General features: G+C 42.4%; 1 protein-coding gene across 1 annotated transcript in view; it reads left to right on the forward strand.

The window, feature by feature from the left end:
- LOC110526997 (D-glucuronyl C5-epimerase B) overlaps window positions 1–20,942 on the forward strand; it is an 83,775-nt gene that overhangs the window by 56,858 nt on the left and 5,975 nt on the right. The window contains exon 4 of the mRNA XM_036981399.1: window positions 16,002–16,253. Within this exon, the coding sequence (XP_036837294.1) occupies window positions 16,002–16,253 (252 nt within the window). The remainder of the gene's footprint in view (window positions 1–16,001; window positions 16,254–20,942) is intronic.

Here is a 20,942-nt window from a genome sequence, read left to right on the forward strand (position 1 = left end):
TGAATATTGTTGAATTCCGTTTTTATCTTGATTCCGTGATTCCGTCCTCATTCTCCGCAATGTGGATTTTATAGGGCCCTGTGAATGGTCCCACCACAAGACCAGGATTGGAAAAATTTGGTGAATAGTCAAATGTAAAAAAGCAAAGTAACCCAACATTCATTGCCTTTGTCCTCAACTACATAAACCGTCCCTGCAACTCCAAAAACAGGGACCAGGAAAGGAACCACTAAAGCTCTATCACACACTAGTTTATACATGGCACGTCAGGGCCAGCACTTAGTGGTTGTGTGCAAAGCAGTCTGAACAGACCCGTCTTAAAGGACAGTGTCCGTACGAGTTTAAGAGCCATTTAGCTGCACAGTCCGTAGGAGAATTTTCCAGGAAACCAGGCTTGAGTAATCCACCTCTGGCCCCTTGTGAATAATGCACCATCAATTGAGTTGCATTAAGCAAATGAAACTGGGATTTGATCAGGGCAGATCACGAAACCTGATTGTGGCAACTTAATGGAGCACCATTTTGTGCTTGTACCGATACGCCGGGGTCTCCTGTTTCACAACGTGGAGATGGACTATTGGTAGACAATGGAGTGTGAGGGTCTCCATGTGTGGGTACCCGTGGTTTTAATCTCTGATCAGATATCTGTGTGGTGAGGATGTCGTTTATTTTCTATGTGAGTGTTTGACAACTACAGCACCCGATGTCACAAGAAGGCCAAAAAGATAATCGACATCAACCACCCGAGCCACGGCCTATTCACCCTACTATCATCCAGAAAACGATGTCAGTACAGGTGCCTCAAAGCTTGGACCGAGAGACTGGAAAAACAGCTTCTATCTCAAGGCCATCAGACTGTTAAATAGCCATCACAAGCCGGCCTCCACCCAGTACCCTGCCCTGAACTTACTCACTAGCCGGCTACCACCCGGTTACTCAACCCTACACCTTAGAGACTGCTGCCCTATGTACATAGACATGGAATCACTGGTCACTTTAATAATGTTTACATACTGTTTTACCCATTTCGTATGTTTATACTGTATTCTAGTCAATACCATCCTATTCTACTGTTGCTGTATATATATCATCCTGGAGTCGCCTCTTCACTGTTGACGTTGAGACTGGTGTTTTGTTGAGGACTTGTGGAGGCGTCTGTTTCTCAAACTAGACACTAATGCACTCTTGCTCAGTTGTGCACCGGGGCCTCCCACTCCTCTTTCTATTCTAGTTAGAGCCAGCTTGCGCTGTTCTGTGAAGGGAGTAGTGCACAGCGTTGTATGGGATCTTCAGTTTCTTGGCAATTTCTTGCATGAAATAGCCTTAATTTCTCAGAACAAGAATAGACTGACGAGTTTCAGAAGAAAGGTCTTTGTCTGGCCATTTTGAGCCTGTAATCGAACCCACAAATGCTGATGCTCCAGATTCTCAGCTAGTCTGAAGAAGGCCAGTTTTATTGCTTCTTTAATCAACACAACAGTTTTCAGTTGTGCTAACATAATTGCAAAAGGGTTTTCTAATTATCAATTAGCCTTTTTAAAATGATCAAGTTGGATTAGCTAACACAACATGCCACAATGTCTACACTGTATTTCTGATCAATTTGATGGTATTTTAATGGACAAAAAAATGTACTTTTCTTTCAAAAACAAGGACATTTCTAAGTACAAAATCAACATTCAGTATCTGGTGTGGTCACCAGCTGCATTAAGTACTGCAGTGCATCTCCTCCTCATGGACTGAACCAGATTTGCCAGTTCTTGTTGTGAGATGTTACCCCACTCTTCCACCAAGGCACTTGCAAGTTCCCTGACATTTCTGGGGGGAATGGCCCTAGACCTCACCCGCAGATCCAACAGGTCCCAGACGTGCTCAATGGGATTGAGATCCGGGCTCTAAACTGGCCATGACTGAACACTGACATTCCTGTCTTGCAGGAAATCACACACATAACGAGCAGTATTGTCGTGCTTGAGGTTAATGTCAGGATGAGCCTGCAGGAAGGGTACCACATGAGGAAGAAGGATGTCTTCCCTGTAACGCGCAGCGTTGATTTCCTGCAATGACCACAAACTCAGTCCGATGGTGCTGTGACACACCGCCCCAGACCATGACGGACCCTCCACCTCCAAATCGATCCCGCTCCAGAGTACAGGCCTCGGTGTAACGTTCATTCCTTTGTCGATAAACGCGAATCCGACTATCGCTCCTGGTGAGACAAAGCCGCGACTTGTCAGTGAAGAGCACTTTTTGCCAGTCCTGTCTGGTCCAGCGACGGTGGGTTTGTACCCATAGGTGACGTTGTTGCCGGTGATGTCTGGTGAGGACCTTCCTTACAACAGGCCTACAAGCCCTCAGTCCAGCCTCTCTCAGCCTATTGCGGACAGTCTGAGCACTGATGGAGGGATTGTGCGTTCCTGGTGTAACTCGGGCAGTTGTTGCCATCCTGTACCTGTCCCATGTTACATGTGGTCTGCCACTGCGAGGACGATCAGCTGTCAGTCCTGTCTCTCTGTTGCGCTGTCTTAGGTGTCTCACAGTACGGACATTGTAATTTATTACCCTGGCCACATCTGCAGGCCTCATGCCTCCTTGCAGCATGCCTAAGGCATGTTCACGCAGATGAGCAGGGACCCTGGGCATCTTTCTTTTGGTGTTTTTCAGAGTCAGTAGAAAGGCCTCTTTGGTGTCTTAAGTTTTCATAACTGTGACCTTAATTGCCTACCGTCAGTTAGCTGTTAGTGTCTTAACGACCGTTCTTCAGGTGCATGTTCATTAATTATTGATGGTTGATTGAACAAGCATGGATAAGTGTTTATACCCTTTACAATTGTTAGATTTGTTCCTTTCCAATCATCATTGGTGAAATTAGCATTTTGACTATCTTTAATTAAATAATTGAAAAACCTTTTAATGCAAATGCAGACAGAAATTGACAAACAGCAATATAGCACGAATGTTGCTGAGTAAGTTCTGGATCAAACACCAGGTCTCAAGTTGTTTTATTAAACCGAAGTCCCACCTTAGTGATGTCACTGACTACATCATTACCTTTTTACTCCTGAGACCAAAACCCTGCTTCCATAGCTATACAAACACAGAGTTTCAGTGTTTATCTAAAAGCTAGGCAATAAATGTCCCCTCCCCAAAGTGGATTTATTGTGGAATGTCTGAGTAGTCTCTTCCACACTCCCCTGCAGAGTTCTGTCTGTCACACATTATAAGAGAGAGAAAGAGCAAACAACTGTGGAACAATTCTAAATCTATAATGAATATATATTTTGTTAATCTGTAGTCTAGGACCCTATTAAGGTAACCCCTCCCCTTCTATTAATATAACATAAGCATAATCAATTATTCTAATACATCAAACATCAAACATTTGTAAAGCCCCAAATCATGACCCCTAGGTGAATCCTGACACGTGAAGATCTGGGAAGTTATTTTTACGAATTATCTTTGAAAGACAGGGTTCTGAAAATGGGACGTTTCTTTTTGTGCTTGAGTTTGTGTGTGTCTCACACACACTCTGACATTTCTCGTCCTAATATTTATATATTTCTTAATTCCATTCTTTTACTTTTAGATCAGTGTATATTTTTGTGAATTGTTAGATATTAATGCACTGCTGTACCTAGGAACACAAGCCTTTCACTACACCCGCAATAACATCTGATAAATATGTGTATGTGACTAATAACATCTGATAAATATGTATATGTGACTAATAACATCTGGTAAATATGTGGATGTGACCAATAACATCTGATAAATATGTATATGTGACTAATAACATCTGGTAAATATGTGGATGTGACCAATAACATCTGATAAATATGTGTATGTGACCAATAACATCTGATAAATATGTATATGTGACCAATAACATCTGGTAAATATGTGGATGTGACCAATAACATCTGATAAATATGTATATGTGACTAATAACATCTGGTAAATATGTGTATGTGACTAATAACATCTGGTAAATATGTGGATGTGACCAATAACATCTGGTAAATATGTGGATGTGACCAATAACATCTGATAAATATGTATATGTGACTAATAACATCTGGTAAATATGTGGATGTGACCAATAACATCTGATAAATATGTATATGTGACCAATAACATCTGATAAATATGTGGATGTGACCAATAACATCTGGTAAATATGTGGATGTGACTAATAACATCTGATAAATATGTGGATGTGACTAATAACATCTGGTAAATATGTGGCTGTGACTAATAACATCTGATAAACATGTGTATGTGACTAATAACATCTGATAAATATGTGGATGTGACTAATAACATCTGATAAATATGTGGATGTGACCAATAACATCTGGTAAATATGTGTATGTGACTAATAACATCTGATAAATATGTGGATGTGACTAATAACATCTGATAAATATGTGTATGTGACCAATAACATCTGATAAACATGTGTATGTGACTAATAACATCTGATAAATATGTGGATGTGACTAATAACATCTGATAAATATGTGGATGTGACTAATAACATCTGATAAATATGTGGATGTGACTAATAACATCTGATAAATATGTGGATGTGACTAATAACATCTGATAAATATGTGTATGTGACCAATAACATCTGATAAACATGTGTATGTGACTAATAACATCTGATAAATATGTGTATGTGACCAATAACATCTGATAAACATGTGGATGTGACCAATAACATCTGATAAACATGTGGATGTGACTAATAACATCTGATAAACATGTGTATGTGACTAATAACATCTGATAAATATGTGGATGTGACTAATAACATCTGATAAATATGTGTATGTGACCAATAACATCTGATAAACATGTGTATGTGACTAATAACATCTGATAAATATGTGTATGTGACCAATAACATCTGATAAACATGTGGATGTGACTAATAACATCTGATAAATATGTGGATGTGACTAATAACATCTGATAAATATGTGGATGTGACTAATAACATCTGATAAATATGTGGATGTGACTAATAACATCTGATAAATATGTGGATGTGACTAATAACATCTGATAAATATGTGGATGTGACTAATAACATCTGATAAATATGTGTATGTGACCAATAACATCTGATAAACATGTGGATGTGACTAATAACATCTGATAAATATGTGGATGTGACTAATAACATCTGATAAATATGTGGATGTGACTAATAACATCTGATAAATATGTGGATGTGACTAATAACATCTGATAAATATGTGGATGTGACTAATAACATCTGATAAATATGTGTATGTGACTAATAACATCTGATAAATATGTGTATGTGACCAATAACATCTGATAAATATGTGGATGTGACCAATACCATCTGGTAAATATGTGGATGTGACTAATAACATCTGATAAATATGTATATGTGACTAATAACATCTGGTAAATATGTGGATGTGACCAATAACATCTGGTAAATATGTGTATGTGACCAATAACATCTGGTAAATATGTGGATGTGACTAATAACATCTGATAAATATGTGAATGTGACTAATAACATATGATAAATATGTGTATGTGACTAATAACATCTGTTAAATATGTGGATGTGACTAATAACATCTGATAAATATGTGTATGTGACCAATAACATCTGCTAAATATGTGGATGTGACCAATAACATCTGGTAAATATGTGGATGTGACTAATAACATCTGATAAATATGTATATGTGACTAATAACATCTGGTAAATATGTGGATGTGACCAATAACATCTGGTAAATATGTGTATGTGACCAATAACATCTGGTAAATATGTGGATGTGACTAATAACATCTGATAAATATGTGAATGTGACTAATAACATCTGATAAATATGTGAATGTGACTAATAACATATGATAAATATGTGTATGTGACTAATAACATTTGATTTTGATGTGTGTTCTATTTGTCTATCTTGTGGGTTGTGTAGTATGCATCGTTTTGATGTGTGTTCTATTTGTCTATCTTGTGGGTTGTGTAGTATGCATCGTGTTGGTGTGTGGGTAGGTGTGAATATGTCGGTTATAACACACGACTTAAAAAGAGCACAGTCTCTCAGAAGCTCACACACATTGTCTGCCTTTGTCCTCGGTGCTCCACTTACTGAGCCGGAGTGTAACCAAGCATCTCCCTACCTCTGTGTTGGTCCCTGTCCTTACTGCTCTGCCAGTCCACTTTCATTTATCTTCTCTGTTTAAACAAGACATTCTCCCCAAGGATGGCCTTGGGTTTTTGTTCTGCCGTGACTACAGCACAATGGCGTGAGCAGTTTCTCCCCCCCCCCCTCCTCATCTAGCAGTACGTCTCCTCTGCATCTCTCACTCTCTCGTTCTCTCGTTCTTGTGCTGTCTCTTGTTCTCGCTCTCTCCTTACTGGAAGTCACAGCGATACTGCTAAGTGTGGAAGGAGAGAACATCTCTCCTCATGTTCCTTCCATTTCTCTCCTTGTTATTGCTCTCCTTTCTGATGCCTCTCACTCTCTCCTCTCTCTCTCTCTCTCTCTCTCTCTCTCTCTCCCTAGGTGTTCATTTCATCATATGCCACTTCTACTTTCTTGGCTTAGTCAAATTCTGACCGTAAATGCATATTACAGGCAGGCGTCATGCTACCAGTCATATTATTCTACATGGTATTTATGGTCATTGCATGGTAGCTGCCATGTGTTGTTGCCTAACCAGTACTATTCAGTGCTCTATGGATGTTGTACCATTTTAGTACCCTGTAACATGAATGAAACAGAAGGTGGATTTGACTAGAACAGAAAATCTTGATGAAGAGCCATTGAGATGAATCAGGTATAAACACAGATAGTTTTTTGCCCTTCCACATTGTTTTAACTCAGGCATGGCTTGATAACAACTGACTTTTCTTCGGGAAATCAGGAGAATCCAGTGTGTGTGATGGCTAAATATATATATTTGATTTGTTCTGTGCTGATGTGATTTCAGGCTTGATTAACAAGACAGATCCCATTTACCAACGTGCATCACCTGCCCCTCCACCTAAATGCATTTTATTATTTTACTGCAAACATAATCATACTTGATTTGTTCGTAAAGCCAATTAAGAAGGCATTGGAACTCTAGCTTGGAGTCCTTGTTAGCGTTGCAATCAACAACGAATGATGCTAGCTTTAAGAGAATGAGAACTGGGCCAGCTAGTCTTCTATAATGAGAACTGGGCCAGCTGCTATAATGAGAGTCCGGCCTTAACTAAAGTCATTACTGATAGGCACCTCTTGTTAAAATGAAAGCCCCCAGAAATCAATAGCCCATTTCAGAAAGCTCTTGCTCCATACCACATTATCATCATGCTGGACCCTTCCCAATGCTAGTTGGTAAAGTGGCCTTGTATACTTGAGGGAAGTTGTCTAATAGATATTCATTATTTTTTGACAGCCCCTCGTCAACATGTAGGGTCTTACTGGCATCCTAATGCAGAAGGGAGGTGGTCGTAGTGCTGGTGGAAATGCAGCAGAGATGTAGCCTGTCTGTACTTTCTTATTTAATTGAACCTCTTATTTAACCAGGCAAGTCAGTTAAGAACAAATTCTTATTTACAATGACGGCCTACCCATCAAACCCGGACGGCGCTGGGCCAATTGTGCGCCGCCCTATGGGAATCCCAATCACGGCCGGATGTGATGGAGCCTGGAACACAGCAACAAGGCCTGCTTTAAAGGTGATGCACACATCACTGTGACTAAACAAGCAATGTGTAGGGAATCATTGTACCATCTAATCCACTTTGAAATATATTTTCAATAACCAAAAATACAGTATTTTCAGCTGTTTGAAGCTGGTGTACAAAACCCAAAGTAAAAGATGGAGAAACTTACCGCTCGTTAAACTTTCAGTGAGAATGACAGATCTATAACTCGACTCTGTCAATTTGGTCGACCAAAAAGTTATATGTGGCAGCTTTAACACTACAGTAACAAGACTGATTGTGTTGGAGCCAGACAGAGCAGAGGGGGGGGTGGGGGGACTGTTGGAGCCAGACAGAGCAGGGGGGGGGACTGTTGGAGCCAGACAGAGCAGGGGGGTGGGGGGGGGGACTGTTGGAGCCAGACAGAGCAGGGGGGTGGGGGGGGACTGTTGGAGCCAGACAGAGCAGGGGGGGGAACTGTTGGAGCCAGACAGAGCAGGGGGGTGGGGTGGGGGGGGGGACTGTTGGAGCCAGACAGAGCGGGGGGGGGGGGGGGGGGGAATATACATGTGCCTGAAGTGATAAACATTTGTGGTGTGCTCTCACTACCTGCTGACGATTGTGTAATTATTCAAATGACCAACATTAAAATGTGAAACCTTGTAACTTCTTTTGAATGATAAAAATAAGCCACTGACCGGAAACAATCGTCTCAGGAACAGTCATAGGAATTTACTGTAGCAGTTTGTATATGGAAAAAGTCAATCCCCTGCAGATTTATTCGTTGCTGCGTCACTCTAGATTTGTTGCATGGCTGAACTGCACCCTGTTGTTGGGTCCAGCTGGGTAGTAAATGCTGCTACCTTCACCCAACAGTGTTCTGCACCACCGGTATGGAGGGCTGCATTTCACTGGGGCGGAAAATGGGTCAGTCAGGAGCTGAGCAGAATCCATTTGTGGTACTGTATGAAGCTGGAGGGAGCTTACTTATTCTCTCACCCATTTCCTATAGACGAGGAGAGACTCGCACTCTCTCACACCTCAACTGCAACTTTGCATCTTATAAAGGAGTGAATATATCACTCCAATAATTAGGTCGTCACAGCCAGAGGGACCCGAGGGCTCAGCCGTAAGGTTTTGAGAGCGTTTCTACCCGATGCGCCCTGGTATCCATGGAAAAGTTATTTAGCGAAGGCCCCTTGGAGCATAATGCATTAAACATGGGTCTCCTTTCATCTCTGTCCCTACTTTAACCCTGCCTAATCACTCTGGGACCAACTCAAAGCTTTCCCCATCCACTGAGAGACTCCTCCACAACAGACTTGGTCAGAGTGGAGATGTCAAGTGGACTCATTTGTTTACATTTCGTGTTCAAAAGGCAACTCTTTGGCGTATAAATGCAATTCACGGAACAATAAGTGGTTTATTTTGACGTGATGATGTCATGTCCTCTTTATGCGTTGTGTTTCTATATTAGAAGGGAGGCGTTGTGTTTCTATATTAGAAGGGAGGCGTTGTGTTTCTATATTAGAAGGGAGGCGTTGTGTTTCTATATTAGAAGGGAGGCGTTGTGTTTCTATATTAGAAGGGAGGCGTTGTGTTTCTATATTAGAAGGGAGGCGTTGTGTTTCTATATTAGAAGGGAGGTGTTGCGTTTCTATATTAGAAGGGAGGCGTTGCGTTTCTATATTAGAAGGGAGGCGTTGCGTTTCTATATTAGAAGGGAGGCGTTGCGTTTCTATATTAGAAGGGAGGCGTTGCGTTTCTATATTAGAAGGGAGGCGTTGCGTTTCTATATTAGAAGAGAGGCGTTGCGTTTCTATATTAGAAGGGAGGCGTTGCGTTTCTATATTAGAAGGGAGGCGTTGCGTTTCTATATTAGAAGGGAGGCGTTGCGTTTCTATATTAGAAGGGAGGCGTTGCGTTTCTATATTAGAAGGGAGGCGTTGCGTTTCTATATTAGAAGGGAGGCGTTGCGTTTCTATATTAGAAGGGAGGCGTTGCGTTTCTATATTAGAAGGGAGGCGTTGCGTTTCTATATTAGAAGGGAGGCGTTGCGTTTCTATATTAGAAGGGAGGCGTTGCGTTTCTATATTAGAAGGGAGGCGTTGCGTTTCTATATTAGAAGGGAGGCGTTGCGTTTCTATATTAGAAGGGAGGCGTTGCGTTTCTATATTAGAAGGGAGGCGTTGCGTTTCTATATTAGAAGGGAGGCGTTGCGTTTCTATATTAGAAGGGAGGCGTTGCGTTTCTATATTAGAAGGGAGGCGTTGCGTTTCTATATTAGAAGGGAGGCGTTGCGTTTCTATATTAGAAGGGAGGCGTTGCGTTTCTATATTAGAAGGGAGGCGTTGCGTTTCTATATTAGAAGGGAGGCGTTGCGTTTCTATATTAGAAGGGAGGCGTTGCGTTTCTATATTAGAAGGGAGGCGTTGCGTTTCTATATTAGAAGGGAGGCGTTGCGTTTCTATATTAGAAGGGAGGCGTTGCGTTTCTATATTAGAAGGGAGGCGTTGCGTTTCTATATTAGAAGGGAGGCGTTGCGTTTCTATATTAGAAGGGAGGCGTTGCGTTTCTATATTAGAATGTGTATCAGCAGTGTTTTCTGTCAGTACATGGAGAAAGTAGCCAGCCAGAGTTCCGGTCTGGGGGGGGGGGGGGCATACCCCCCAGGGATTTTTGTTTTGCAGAACAAGCTCTATTTTGGTGGCCTCTGGTACATTCTGTCTATATTCCATCTGAAATACACAGCTAAATTATTGAATACGGTAATGACTTTACCTCCCAGATTGGTCAAATTAGTTGTTGTATTAAGCAGAGACGCATGACTTTTCAATTAACATTTCTTAAAATGGATGAATTCAGCGTGCTAGTTGTTTTGGATTTTGCCATAGGGTGGATTTTGCCATAGGGTGGATTTTGCCATAGGGTGGATTTTGCCATAGGGTGGATTTTGCCATAGGGTGGATTTTGCCATAGGGTGGATTTTGCCATAGGGTGGATTTTGCCATAGGGTGGATGCAAATGTTTGCAGTTTTTATATGATAACTGATGATAAATGGGCCCCACCCCAGTCAGTATTTCGACCATGCTTACTACAAGTTTAGATAGTTAGTTAGTTAGTCTAGCGGCCAGAATTTCGGTATTGCGCCTATTATTCAATAAGTTTCTTGTGCGAAATTGGTCCGTGGGCCTAGAAAAGGGGGGTGGCCCGCGGGAATGATTTTAACATTAAACAGGTCTTGAGGTTAGTCATATTTAGTTTTACTGCAACATGAATTGCCACAATGACGTTTGTTCTTCAAATAATTTATTTGATTGGCTCTGCTGCTTTGGACACTTAGGGTAAGGAAACCAATGTCATTTTGCATTTTGGGTGAACTATCCCTTTAACAGGTATGTCAAACTCGTTCCACGGAGAGCCGGGTGTCTGACGGTTTTTGCTCCTCCCTTGAGCTTGATATGATGAATTAAGGTCACTAATTTAGTAAGGAACTCCTCACAGCTGGTTGTCTAGGGCTTAATTGAAAGCAAAAAGCTACTACCTGCAGACACTAGGCCCTCCATGGAATGAGTTTGACACCCCTGCTTAAACAGTTTGGTCTGTCAATCAATCACTGTGGATGGGATTGTCAAGGGAGGGGGCAGGATGTTTGAGTCAGTTCATAGGGTTTCAGACCTGTCAATCAATCACGGTGGGTAGGACTTTGAGGAAAGGCGGTAGATTAGTAATCTTGTCAGAAACAAGTGTAGTCTACTCTTTTAATTTAGTTTTATTGTGGAAAAAACGAGAGAAAAATGATATCATGTAAACATGGATTCTCTGTTGAGAAACAATATAGAATTGCAGGGAAATGGGTTTAAAATAACATTTAAAAACATGTTAGGGGGAGGACACCCAGACTCCCTGCCAGTTTGTGCACCCCCACTTTTATACAAAGTCAGGTGCATATGAAAAGACCTACAAGTGCTATTTGAAGAATGTGAAGCAGGTGTTTAACGTGTGCTTTGATACACAGAAAGCCGCAGTTGGCGACTCGTTGGTGGACACTAATCAAATCAGTAGGCCTCTATCAATTTTTTAAATAACACCATACCAAGTACCATGACATTAGCTTTTATAACCTTCAATCTGTTTTATTGGATCATATTTATCATGTTTTCTCTACTACCTATTGTTCCTGCAGCGAGGATTCAACATCTTCACCGAATGTTTTCATAATTTATCTGCAGTAGTACCTTACCAGTATAAATTAGAGAGCTGGTTTACTTGTCCTGATTCAGTACCATGGAATTATAAATAGCAAAGTATGGTTTATAAATGGCAAAGGGATCTAGAAGACTTTATTCAATCAGTTCGACACCTTTTAATAAACTGTTCCATACTTGCTGTTTGGTCGTCAATCAAAGCACAGTAAAAAGTCTATGGTCCGGGACTCTCTGGCTGGCTATAGTAGGCCTATGGAACACGCAAAAGAAAATAGATGAATATGTCACACAACAATCACACGGGTACCGAGTGGTGGGACAGACAGCAGACTGACAATCCAGCAGTGTCCCTGTCATCTCTGGCTTTGTGACTGACAGGCGCCTGTCCTATAAATAGATCACTGGAAGATTCATGTCGTTCATTCGAGTGGGAGAAGGCTCTACTAACTTTTCTGACTAGCGAATTTAAACTTTTTAAATGAAAAGAAGCCTAGTTAATTAATGAAGTGGAAAAAGTAGCCGGCTGACAAAGCAGTTTATCGGCTATTTCTCCGATGGTCGGAGCTTATGGAAAACTCTTATCAGGTGACGGAGTTGCTGCTGAAGTTGAATCTTTAGGAATTAAGTTCTAGCAGGGTGCATGTCATTACTGGAGAGAGAAGCTTCTCTCCTCAACCCATAGAGCTTTTCTTTATCACTTTCTAGTCTCTTGTGTTCTCACGGTCTTTCTCTTCCCCCAGTGTCTCTCTCTCTCTCTCTCTCACTCTCTCACTCTCTCACTCTCTCTCTCTCTCTCACTCTCTCTCTCACTCTCTCTCACTCACTCACTTACTCACTCACTCTAATGATGTATATGAATCTCTTCATCCAGAGGAGAGGAGTGAGTGTGTGTGGATGGGGCTCAGGACTCTCTGAATAGAATCTAGGCCAGACACTGTCGCCAAACCTAAGACTTAATTTAACTCCTGCAGCGTGTAGCAATCCCATGCCATGGTGCTTACAGCTGCTGCTGCCACGCGGCCCAAGTGTAAAGGAAGTTTTAAGTGAGAACGGCTTGCATCATCTTTAAAGTCAACACAGCTCTGGAAGATCTAAGCAATAGTCAAACCATTATAAGCCATTTTCACACCAAAAATGATCTATTTTCTTTGGAGAGTCTTCATTGTATCCTTTCAACATCAGACATGTCTCTTTCTTTACCCAGCAGCCCCTGAGAAATAATGGATGTGCACGCTGAGTGTTTGTGTGAGATAGATGGAGGGCGACCTGGCAACTGACTAGGTTTTGTATGGAGAATTGAAGGCAGGCTAATGAATACTGAACACTATGCTCCCGAATTCATGAAACGTCACAACCTCAACTATTCCATTATTAATAATCCTGAACTCTGCCGTCCTTTTGTCTGGTCTTGCCGGTTTATACTTGATACTTAACTGTCTTTCTCTCCTCATCTCTTGTCCTTAATCTGCTCTGAACTGAGGACAGCGGAAGGCAATATGGTGGATCCCTCTTTTTTTACATTGGGTGCAAATGAAGGAAAGGAGATATGAGGAAGCTTCTTTAAACTATTGACACCCATTGGTCCAGTGTTGTCTTGTTGCACAGGAAAAAACAATGCAAACTGATTCACACCCCTTCACTGCTTAATGCAGAATATTCACCCCCACCACCACCAAAACACTATGGGCTAGCCTAACGCTAGCCGCAAATGTGATTGTCATGCTGTCTCTGTCATGAGCTCTTTAGGTAAACTATCTATTCATCAGGGTGCCACCCGCCAGGCAGCCCAGGCTCTTTCTAGTGGGACGAGGAGGCTAGCCTCCGGGTACCTGACGTTGGAAATAGATTAGCTTGAATTTCACCTCACGGTCTTGTCTGTGCCTCTGATCACTTAATGTGGCCATTTTTCCTTTCTCTCTGTGTGCTTGCCGATTTCTCCGTCTTTGTTTCTAAAATAGGCCGTGTCTTGCTTCACTTTGTCCCCCCCCTCGCTCTTTACATCTGTCTACCTCTGTCAGTGGCTCTCTCTGCATTGCTCTCCCTTCTCTTTATAGGACTCTCTCCTTTTCTTTGTCATCCCAGCTATGAAGCTCAGCTCTGTCTGCCGCCGCGCCCTGTCTGCCGCCGCGCCCTGTCTGCCGCCGCGCCCTGTCTGCCGCCGCGCCCTGTCTGCCGCCGCGCCCTGTCTGCCGCCGCACCCTGTCTGCCGCCGCGCTCTTCTCACGGTTTCTAATTTAAAGATGAAGTTTGAAATGCATAAATAATATAAGTAATATTAAACTTTATTTGTCACTTATAGACCTTACCGTGAAATGCTTACTTACAAGCCCTTCACCAACATTGCAGTTCAAGAACAGTTAAGAAAATATTTACCAAATAAACTAAAGTAAAAAAATCATAAAGTATCATATCAATAACGAGGCTACATACAGGGGATACATTATCCGTGTCGTCGTTCAGCCACAACTCGGTGAAACATAAGATATTACAGTTCTTAACTTCATTGGGATAGGGGGAAGTATTTTCACGTCCGGATGAAAAGCGGGCCCAAAGTAAACTGCCTGTTTCTCAGGCCCAGAAGCTAGGATATGCATATAATTGGTAGATTTAGATAGAAAACACTCAAGTTTCTAAAATGTTAAAATTATATCTGTGAGTATAACAGAACTTATTTGGCAGGTGAAACCCAAAGGACAAACCATCCAAGAAAAAAAAATGAGGTCACTGTTTCTATGGGAAACTATATTTATGAGGAACCTGGTTGCAGTTCCTGTGGCTTCCACTAGATGTCAACAGTCTTTAGAAATTGGTTGATGTTTTTCTTTTGAGAAATGAAGAAGTAGGGCTGTTCTTTGAGTGTCAAGCCAAGTGGACTCTTCTGTTTAGTGCGCGTGACCAGGAGCTCGTTCCACGTTTTTATCTGCTATTGAACACAGAATATTCCGTCTATATTTTATCTATTTTTTACGTTTTAGGATATCTAAGGTTGGATTAGGAACTTTGTTTGAAATGTTTGGACCAAGTTTACTTATGAGATACTTTGTTGTAATGTTGGGCGAGTTGGAACCGGTGTATTTCTGAATTAAACGCGCCAAATAAATGGACATATAAATAAGGAGGGGATATAAATAAGGAATTTATCAAACAAAAGGACCATTTGTGATGTTTCTGGGACCTTTTGGAGTGCCAACAGAAGAAGATCTTAAAAGATAAGGCATTTTTTATATCGCAATTTCTGACTTTCGTGTCGCACCTGCCCGGTTGAAATGGTTATCATGTGTTCGTATGCGGGGCGCTGTCCCCGCTTTCGCCGTAAAGCCTTTTTGAAATCTGACACGGCGGCTGGATTAACAACAAGTTAAGCTTTATTTTGATGTATTACACTTGTGATTTTATGAAAGTTAAATACTTATGGTAATTTCATTTGAATTTGTTGCTCTGCAATTTCACCGGATGTTGTCGCTAGCGTCCCACTGATCCGAAGGAAGTTCATGTCCCGTTGGTAGGATAATCGTAATCGTAGGTCATCGATTTTATTTTCCAATGATTGCATGTTAGCAAGTAGAATTGATGTCAGTGGGAGTTTACTCTCTCGCCTACGGATTCTCAGAAGGCAGTCTGATCTGCGTCCTCTTTCCCTCCGTCTTTTCTTCACCCAAATGACGGGGATCTGGGCCTGTTCCCGGGAGAGCAGCATGTCTTTCTCGTTGGACTCTTTTTAAAAGAAAAAGATTCTTCCAGTTCGTGGTGTGTAATCCCAGTTCTGATGTCCAGAAGTTATTCTTGGTCAAAAGAGACGGTAGCAGCAACATTATGTACAGAATAAGTTACAAACAATGCAAAAAAAAACGAACATAATAGCACAACAGTAACTAATTGCAACTGATATTGAAATTATATCACACAGTGTATCAAGAATGAAGTGTCTCTGAAAACAAGACAGTAATTATTCAGTGGCGTCCTGGGTACTCATGCTCGGGAATGAACTTTAAACACAGGTGATGTCACTTCTTTGTGATGCTAGTGCCTCAACTGACCATGTTTTCATGTGTAATCACTGTTTCATTATGTAACCTCTCTCCCTGTCCCCCAGGCGTGCCCCTCTCCACCCAGTGGGGTCCCCAGGGCTACTTCTATGCCATCCAGATCGCCCAGTACGGTCTGAGCCACTACAGCAAGAACCTGACGGAGCGGCCACCCCATGTGGAGCTGTACGACGCGGCCGAGGAGAAGGACAACCGCGCGGGCTCACCCAGCGGGCCCTGGACGGTCCCCAAGGGCTGCAGCCTCACACGGCTACACGACAAGGGCCGTGCCACCACCGTGCGCCAGTTCAGTGCCCCAGGTAGGATGGCAGCGGCACATGTATGTCTGTCGTACGGGGAGGTAGATGGAAATAGAATAATATTCTTGTGTGTTTCTATCTTTGTGGTGGACAGAATGCAGTGGTTGAAAATGAGGCTGGAATGTTCTGCTCCATTCAGTTCTGTCCTCACCTCAATCTCTGTAGAGCTTTCTTAGACCTTGATCATTATTACATCATCAACCTCTCCTTGATCGCTCTTTTGTCTTTGTCTTTCTCGCTCTCTCAACTTTGTCTGGCCATTTTTCTTCTCTGCTCCATCTTTTTTGAAGGCTATTCCTCTCTACTCATCTTTCTTAGTCCCCATAGAATTGCGCAGGTTCATGTTTTTTTCCTCATGAATCTTGCTATTGAGGCAGCTCTGCACAGCCACAAAGTCATTATTTGAACCTTAACCCACTGCTAACCCAATTTTGACTTTTCAGCTGGCCTATCTAAAGGGAAGTTGCTCAGTTCTGTCTCCAGGACAAGACTCATGACGTCAACCTACTAGAATGAACTCCCACAATCCCTCTCTCTCTCTCTGGGTATCTGACAAGCGGATCAATGAGTTTCATTTGATTGGAAGCTTTTGGCCTACATATCCCATACAGAGCAGATTGTGGTCACTACTGTATGTCTCAGTCGTCAATGGCAGAGAGGCGCCTGGATTCTGGGCGCTGATGCCCGTTCTTTTGTTGATCATCCTGTAATGCAGTTTTCCCCCTGCAGCAGATCGAACCCCATTAACATTAGCAGGGCCACTCTATAAGGAGACAGTGGGGTAATTGTTGTCACTAGCTAAGCTCCGTATGGCTAAAGCTGTGGTCTATGAATGTGTGAGTGCTTGTGTGTTTCGATAGGCCTAAATAAGTGTGTGTGTGTGTGTGTGTGTGTGTGTGTGTGTGTGTGTGTGTTTTGAGAGACTAAACAAGTCTGTGAGAGCACAATTGAGAACCTGGGTTTGTATTTGTGTGTGTTGTCACGAACCGACTCAAAGTGCGTAACAAAAAAGGAGACAACGTTGAGATAAGGAATAACAAAATATATTTATTTAACTAAAGTAAACTAAATATAATTAACAATGGTGTGTGTGTGTGTAGTCAGCAATCAGTAGTGTGAGTGGTTGCGTGCATAAATGTGATAATGAGGGGTGTCGAAAGGTGCCAACGCAAACAATCAAAAAACAGCCACAAAAAAAAACACAACCAAAATCTGTGTCTGCATGGAGAGAGTCTCCCCAATGAATGGGGAAGAGGTGCATTTATCCTGGGGGACACACCCGAGCCCAGGTGTGTCCCATTTCACTGACGACCCTCCCGGCTCCGCCCACTAACATCCTATTAAGGAATACAAGAGCAAAGCGAAAGAATTCGGCAGACAGAGTGGGAGGGTCGTCAGTGTGTCACAATACCTGCATTTTAATTTGGATACCAGGTTTAGTATCACAATGTTCGATACCAAAACGATACCACAGCAAAAACAGAAGGCATATTAGCCAAAGCCTCAGAATGGCACTTGATCCAGACAGATGAACTCAGGTACTGCTCTGTTCAATTGCCGGGCATCTTTTGAGGTAAATATCATTACATTTGAAATGTTTTACGTCAGACTTCTTCAGATACAGCCAAGTATGTATTAATGAACCAATTAAACAATCTATCTACATAACAACATCATGGTAATACCTTTTTTGAATAGTAAATCTCTATTGAAAAACTGTGTAAATCAAGATGTAGCCTAGGCCTATGCACAATACAGGTGAATGCATATTCAATAGGAGTGTGTGCATGCGTTGAGTCATTCAGCTTGTTTTGGCTGATGTCATCTGTACCCCATGAAAATCTGTTTCCCTTCCATGTGACACTTATGTTACTGTACTGATCAACAACATTTGCATAGAAGTAGCTTATTTTATAACATTGCCACTGTCTCTTTAACTAGTAATGAAGTCGTTCACGAACCAAGAGGGGTCCGGCCTGTCGGAGCCCTCAATTCTCTGAGGCAATAAATCTTTGACAGAGAGAGAGACATGAGGGAAACCGATAAAGTGAATTAATTATGTTTTTGGTGGAAAGTTAGCCTACAAAGCTGGGAGCTACCGGTATCTTCTTGCATTGTAAAGTATTTTAGCCTGTATGGACATTGTTTTGCGAACAGTAATTAACAGTTTCAACTTTTCTACATGCCGTGTCACATTATTCAAGTGTTAACTTCTGTGCCTCATGAGTGAGGAGCAAAAATAATCCAGCCCAGACTCCCAGTGCAGGCTAACAGTGAGTATGTGGAGCTAACATGATGCACCCCAGACTCCCAGGCTAACAGTGAGTATGTGCAGCTAACATGATGCAGCCCAGACTCCCAGTGCAGGCTAACAGTGAGTGTGTGGAGCTAACATGATGCAGCCCAGACTCCCAGTGCAGGCTAACAGTGAGTATGTGGAGCTAACATGCTCTTCTGCTCTTCAAATTAAATTATTAACACACCCATAGTATAAACCAGCCTTTAGTCTTGATGTCTTTGATTGTTTAGTACATGTGAATCCTTAAAGAGATGGGTGGGGCTAAAGCTTAGTGTGAACGATTCTGAATGGGTGTAGACAAAGATGAGCTCTCCAGGAGGTGTACCAAAACATTCAATACATTTTGTCAGAAGTGAGGTTACACGTTTATCAATTTTCAAAGCATAATTACTTTCCCATTGTTCTGTAGTGTATGATAATACAATTTTGTAGCTCCGAGTCTCTACTTTTATCCAATGTAATATATATATATACACTGCTCCAAAAAATAAAGGGAACACTTAAACAACACAATGTAACTCCAAGTCAATCACACTTCTGTGAAATCAAACTGTCCACTTACGAAGCAACACTGATTGACAATAAATGTCACATGCTGTTGTGCAAATGGAATAGACAACAGGTGGAAATTATAGGCAATTAGCAAAACACCCCCAATAAAGGAGTGGTTCTGCAGGTGATAACCACAGACCACTTCTGAGTTCCTATGCTTCCTGGCTGATGTTTTGGTCACTTTTGAATGCTGGCGGTGCTTGCACTCTAGTGGTAGCATGAGACGCAGTCTACAACCCACACAAGTGGCTCAGGTAGTGCAGCTCATCCAGGATGGAACATCATTGCGAGCTGTGGCAAGAAGGTTTGCTGTGTCTGTCAGTGTAGTGTCCAGAGCATGGAGGTGCTACCAGGAGACAGGCCAGTACATCAGGAGACGTGGAGGAGGCCGTATGAGGGCAACAAACCAGCAGCAGGACCGCTACCTCCGCCTTTGTGCAAGGAGGAGCAGGATGAGCACTGCCAGAGCCCTGCAAAATGACCTCCAGCAGGCCTCAAATGTGCATGTGTCTGCTCAAACGGTCAGAAACAGACTCTATGAGGGCCCGACGTCCACAGGTGGGGGTTGTGCTTACAGCCCAACACCGTGCAGGACGTTTGGCATTTGCCATAGAACACCAAGATTGGCAAATTCACCACTGGTGCCCTGTGCTCTTCACAGATGAAAGCAGGTTCACACTGAGCACATGTGACAGTCTGGAGACGCCGTGGAGAACATTCTGCTGCCTGCAACATCCTCCAGCATGACCAGTTTGGCGGTGGGTCAGTCATGGTGTGGGGTGGCATTTCTTTGGGGAGCCGCACAGCCCTCCATGTGCTCGCCAGAGGTAGCCTGACTGCCATTAGGTACCGAGATGAGATACTCAGACCCCTTGTGAGACCATATGCTGGTGCGATTGGCCCTGGGTTCCTCCTAATGCAAGACAATGCTAGACCTCATGTGGCTGGAGTGTGTCAGCAGTTCTTGCAAGAGGAAGGCATTGATGCTATGGACTGGCCCGCCCGTTCCCCAGACCTGAATCCAATTGAGCACATCTGGGACATCATGTCTCGCTCCATCCACCAACGCCACGTTGCACCACAGACTGTCCAGGAGTTGGTGGATGCTTTAGTCCAGGTCTGGGAGGAGATCCCTCAGGAGACCACCCGCCACATCATCAGGAGCATGCCCAGGCATTGTAGGGAGGTCACACAGGCACGTAGAGGCCACACACACTACTGAGCCTAATTTTGACTTGTTTTAAGGACATTACATCAAAGTTGGATCAGCCTGAAGTGTGGTTTTCCACTTTAATTTTGAGTGTGACTCCAAATCCAGACCTCCATGGGTTGATAAATTTGATTTCCATTGATAATTTGTGTGTGATTTTGTTGTCAGCACATTCAACTATGTAAAGAAAAAAGTATTTAATAAGAATATTTCATTCATTCAGATCTAGGATGTGTTATTTTAGTGTTCCCTTTATTTTTTTGAACAGTGTGTATATACAGTGCCTTGCGAAAGTATTCGGCCCCCTTGAACTTTGCGACCTTTTGCCACATTTCAGGCTTCAAACATAAAGATATAAAACTGTATTTTTTTGTGAAGAATCAACAACAAGTGGGACACAAGCATGAAGTGGAACGACATTAATTGGATATTTCAAACTTTTTTTTAACAAATCAAAAACTGAAAAATTGTGCGTGCAAAATTATTCAGCCCCCTTAAGTTAATACTTTGTGGCGCCACCTTTTGCTGCGATTACAGCTGTAAGTCGCTTGGGGTATGTCTCTATCAGTTTTGCACATCGAGAGACTGAATTTTTTTCCCATTCCTCCTTGCAAAACAGCTCAAGCTC

The sequence above is a fragment of the Oncorhynchus mykiss genome, chromosome 6 (assembly GCF_013265735.2).
Source record: "Oncorhynchus mykiss isolate Arlee chromosome 6, USDA_OmykA_1.1, whole genome shotgun sequence".
In the NCBI taxonomy this organism is placed as follows: domain Eukaryota; kingdom Metazoa; phylum Chordata; class Actinopteri; order Salmoniformes; family Salmonidae; genus Oncorhynchus; species Oncorhynchus mykiss.